The 4249-nt window shown below is 38.9% G+C and overlaps 1 protein-coding gene across 1 annotated transcript in view; it reads right to left on the bottom strand.

The window, feature by feature from the left end:
- Window positions 1-4249, bottom strand: part of dlg2 (discs, large homolog 2 (Drosophila)) — a 658820-nt gene that overhangs the window by 575501 nt on the left and 79070 nt on the right. Inside the window, exon 3 of the mRNA XM_034178851.1 lies at window positions 1091-1242. Coding sequence (XP_034034742.1) covers window positions 1091-1242 — 152 coding nt within the window. The remainder of the gene's footprint in view (window positions 1-1090; window positions 1243-4249) is intronic.

The raw sequence follows: 4249 nt of genomic DNA, 5'->3' as shown, positions 1-4249 counted from the left end.
ATATTTTTTTCAAACTGTGCTCAGACACGGGACCTAAACGAGGCATGGCCAGTAATTATTAACAAAAAGTTGCTTGCTGCCTGCACTGTAATACGGTGTTAAGTTTCACACATATCCCTGGGTGTGACAAGCCAAACCACTTTAGATCAGAGCCCCGTGCATGATGTGCACCTGCTTGATGACCGAGAGCACAAAGGCTGTGATTTGTAACTTTTACGTTTTCACTCCTTCCTCTCCCAAGATATTTTATAAGTTTTTGCAGTGCACTCGCCAATTACATTTCGATCATGGATCAAATACCACTGGCAGAAAAGTCCACAAACATATGACCAACAAATATGACCAACTTCACAACACTGAGTCGGAAATGTCATTGCATGGCCATGGAGTTAGAGTTGTAGAAGCATAAATCAGGCTTTAGGATTTTAAGGCACTACTCTGCAGGTGACTTAGAAAAAGGAGTGACTTGACCAAATGTAATCCTTTTTAATGCACATAATGTCCAGCACTTATTTTTTTTCAGACAAAGTTTTGACCCAGTCATTAAATGAGGCAGGGCCCAATCCAAGGTTTGGCTTTTAATCAAGGAAATACTTAAGTCTAATTGGCACCGGTTATTCCCCGTAGATCGTGTGGCACCTCCTGACTGTAACTAATCCGTTGCATACATATAATGGATTTTGTCCGTTTTAAGTATGACAGATTTTGTCCATTTGATACATAAAATGGATTTTGTCCGTTTTATACATATAAAGATTTTGATTATACAGATAAATTCGCTGGGCTATCTGAATCCAATATATGCAAGTTTTACTGTATAACTCTGACTTCCGCACCCACTGTCTCTACAATATCCCATCCTACACTGAGGCTTCATCCATTAGAGGTCACCAGTCCATCACAGGCTTATTAACACATTTCACACCTTGGTGTAGGACGAAACACAAATCAATCTTGTTTAACCTCTGAGCCTGGTGACTATAAGTCTGGATACTCTGTGGTTCCTGAACGTTTTCTCTCATGCTCCCCTTTGGAAGCCAAAAACAAAGTCACCAAACAGAGTGTCAGAGGCAGATCAAACCAGACTCACCTCCTCCACTGCACACGCAGAGTGTGCAAGCTCAGAATTTTGGACAGAAACACTCTTCTCCCACTTGTCAGCCATGTGATTCACCTCCTCCAGTTTTTGCTTGCGGCTCTTCTGAGTGTTTAGTAGTGTCACTTCATAGAACTCCTGGATATCTGTAGAAATGGAAATACAAATGTTAAACCTTTGTGAGCATTGGGTGCAATTTATGGAAAAATCAAATACAGTAACATGATAAATGAGTCATTTCCTTTGTACCAACTGACAGAAAACCTTTTTATAATTTCAGGAAAATGAGAATGCATCAAGGTCACATATTTTTGGGTTCAAAAATAATATAATTGCTAAAATACGTAGGTGAAAAAGAGCATTTTATTTGAAATGGTAATTATTTTAAAAGGTTTCTTTTTATTCCTAGGAACACAACACTCCAACTCTTTACATTAACTTTTGTAATACTGTTAAATATCAAATCTGTAACTGCAGAAAGATTTTGAATTATTCAACATTTTTTTAAATGACTGTATTTAGCACCTTTATTGTCTGGCCATGTGTCCACTGGTGTCCAGTGAAGGACTTTAAAATCTAAACCCCTCCCAGAAGTGAGGTTAATTGAAGGAAGGATGCTACATTTCAACCCAGAAGCTATCTTGTGATTTACTGAATTTTCCTCAGGATTACACTGCCAGAAAATTTAGCACTTAGCCTCAATTATTGTCCTCCCCGAAGGGAAGCTTTATAAAAACATCTATATGTTGTCATTTTCTTGAGAACAGAAGGGGCACTGGACTCACTCATCCGTCACTTCAGTTTTGGTGTTGCTCAAATTTTTCACAGATGAGACAGTTAACTTTTTGTTATCATGAATAAAACACATTTGATGTACATTATGTAAAGGCTGCACTTTAACAAATTCACCCAAAATTTATATAGCAACGATGTGGTCAATCACTTCCATGAATATCTACGCATAAAACAGTATCTCATCTATTGTCAAAACTACAATTCTGAAGATCCACCCCCCGCCCCCCAAAAAATGACCTATATCACAGGTCAGGTGTGGTAACATTGGCTGGTGCTGTGTTTTGGTGCATCCACTACCTTACAGAACCAGCAGTCCTGACTGGAAATCACCTGAGCAGACCAACTCTGCTTGCTAAAGGTGTTGTCACACTGTGATGGACTGAGTCAACTGATTATTAAGGGACTGAAATAATTTGTCCAGCAGTAAAAAAACAAACAAACAAAAAATAAATCGCCTAATCCATCAGTCTCTGGTGGTTTTGGGGTTCTGATGGAATGAGTGGACAACCACTGAATGCTGGTGTGCAGCGCTTCCGGATGCGAACAAAAGACAAACGGATAACATTTAACATCTACTGCATGTCCACTGGCAAGCAAACTAACAACTACAGGACAAAACGGTAAACAAATGTGCAACCAGCGGGGAAGCTCTCCATCTGATGTCTGCTCAAAGTCTGACCGTGCACAAGACTTTCCAACGAACCTGTCGGACTCCAACTAACAAGGAACGATTATGAACAGGATTTGTACGGGACAAAAGTGGTCATGAATGGATTTCAAAATTTTGTATCCATTACTAAAACGTTTCCTCAATCCTTCAGTGTGACTCAGACTTAAAATAATCACCTATCTGCTGCTGTCAGGTATCACATGGATGTGCCCTTGTCCTGGTCACTGTGTTCCTCAACAATGAGGTATCTATGTAACTGATTAGGCTGTAAGAGGTGCATCACACTGCAGCAGTGTCAAAGCTGATGCTGATGAAAATCGAAGTTAAGTACATTGCGTGCACTATTATGTTAGTCAGTTGCTAATATTCCTGTGACGCTAAAATGCAGGAAGCCATCATATTACATCGCTCAAGAATTTGCCTACATTTCCTGTTGAATTAGTTTATTGCAGCAACAATGTTGTAAGTTTTCTACTGATTATGTATTCATATTTTAACTATTGATGCATGGGTGGTATGTGTCGGATGTGTTGTTGTGTAGCAGACCCCTCTATCCAAGGCAAATTTCTCCTTAGGGAGACAAATAAAGACACTTTGACAAAATCTCCATGTCACAGCATTTATAATATTCAATGCAAATGGAACTTGTGACGACATTTGTGAGACCATTTCAACAGCTTTATGCTGCTGCTGTTTTCACTGAATCTCATCGTGGTTCACTCGCTGCACCTGAATGTTCTGCAGAGTTGGACTCAACATCTGTTGATGCATCATTACAACTTTCACCACAAAACCCCTGCGTTGTATAACTCAAGTGAGCGCTTTGTTTGACATTCTGTATAAGTGCTATTGTGACCAAAATAATGCATACTCTGTTTTGAATGTCTCCCCATGTTTTATCAAAAGGACCAGGCCTATAACAAGTGATCTGCCATGCCAGTCCAATGCATTGGTTCTGTACACAAAAGACACATTTACATGTAAAAGGATGTTAATAGAAACAAGCTATTAGTATTCACCATCAGCCACTGCCAAGTTTGTCGGGTGTTCCATCCCCATCATATATAAACTATGAAAGTGTTACCGATATGAAGAACTGCACATTTTAATGCATTTTTAAAAACGAAATGTTGCATTTGGATCACTGCATAATGACACTGAACAAAGTTATTATTTACATTTTTGCAAATGCCTCAAACCCTCTTATGTAGTGTAATTTGTTGACTAAGCATATGTGAGATACACAAACTGCTACAAAATCTGCTGTCATCACTGCAAAAATCAAGCATTTTCTGCTGAATCAGTTACATTCATAATAAATAATTATGAATTACCTCCACCAACCAAAGGAAGGAGAGCAGGATGTTTTGTAGAGATATGTTTATTGTGTCATGAAAGAGCAAAATTCAATCCTGATGGTCCAAATATATCTAAAATAAATAACCCCCCCACATAGACAATCTTAACTTATGACATCACAAAGAAATGGAGAGAAAAGTTGAATCAGGTGCAGTGCATGCTCTGTGACAAAAATGATTGTGTGAAATGAAAGATAATTAAATAAAGCGTGCATTCTTCCACAGGCGTAATAACAGCTACCCGCCAGAGGAGGGCATCACATCTTTTTGAGATCTGAAGACAAGAGCGTTAAATTAGGTCAAATCTTTCCTGACTGAACAGGGTAGCTC

The sequence above is a fragment of the Thalassophryne amazonica genome, chromosome 9 (genome assembly GCF_902500255.1).
Source record: "Thalassophryne amazonica chromosome 9, fThaAma1.1, whole genome shotgun sequence".
NCBI lineage: Eukaryota > Metazoa > Chordata > Actinopteri > Batrachoidiformes > Batrachoididae > Thalassophryne > Thalassophryne amazonica.
The sequence above is the reverse complement of the archived record's forward strand: the minus strand, read 5'-3'. Positions and strand labels throughout refer to the sequence as shown.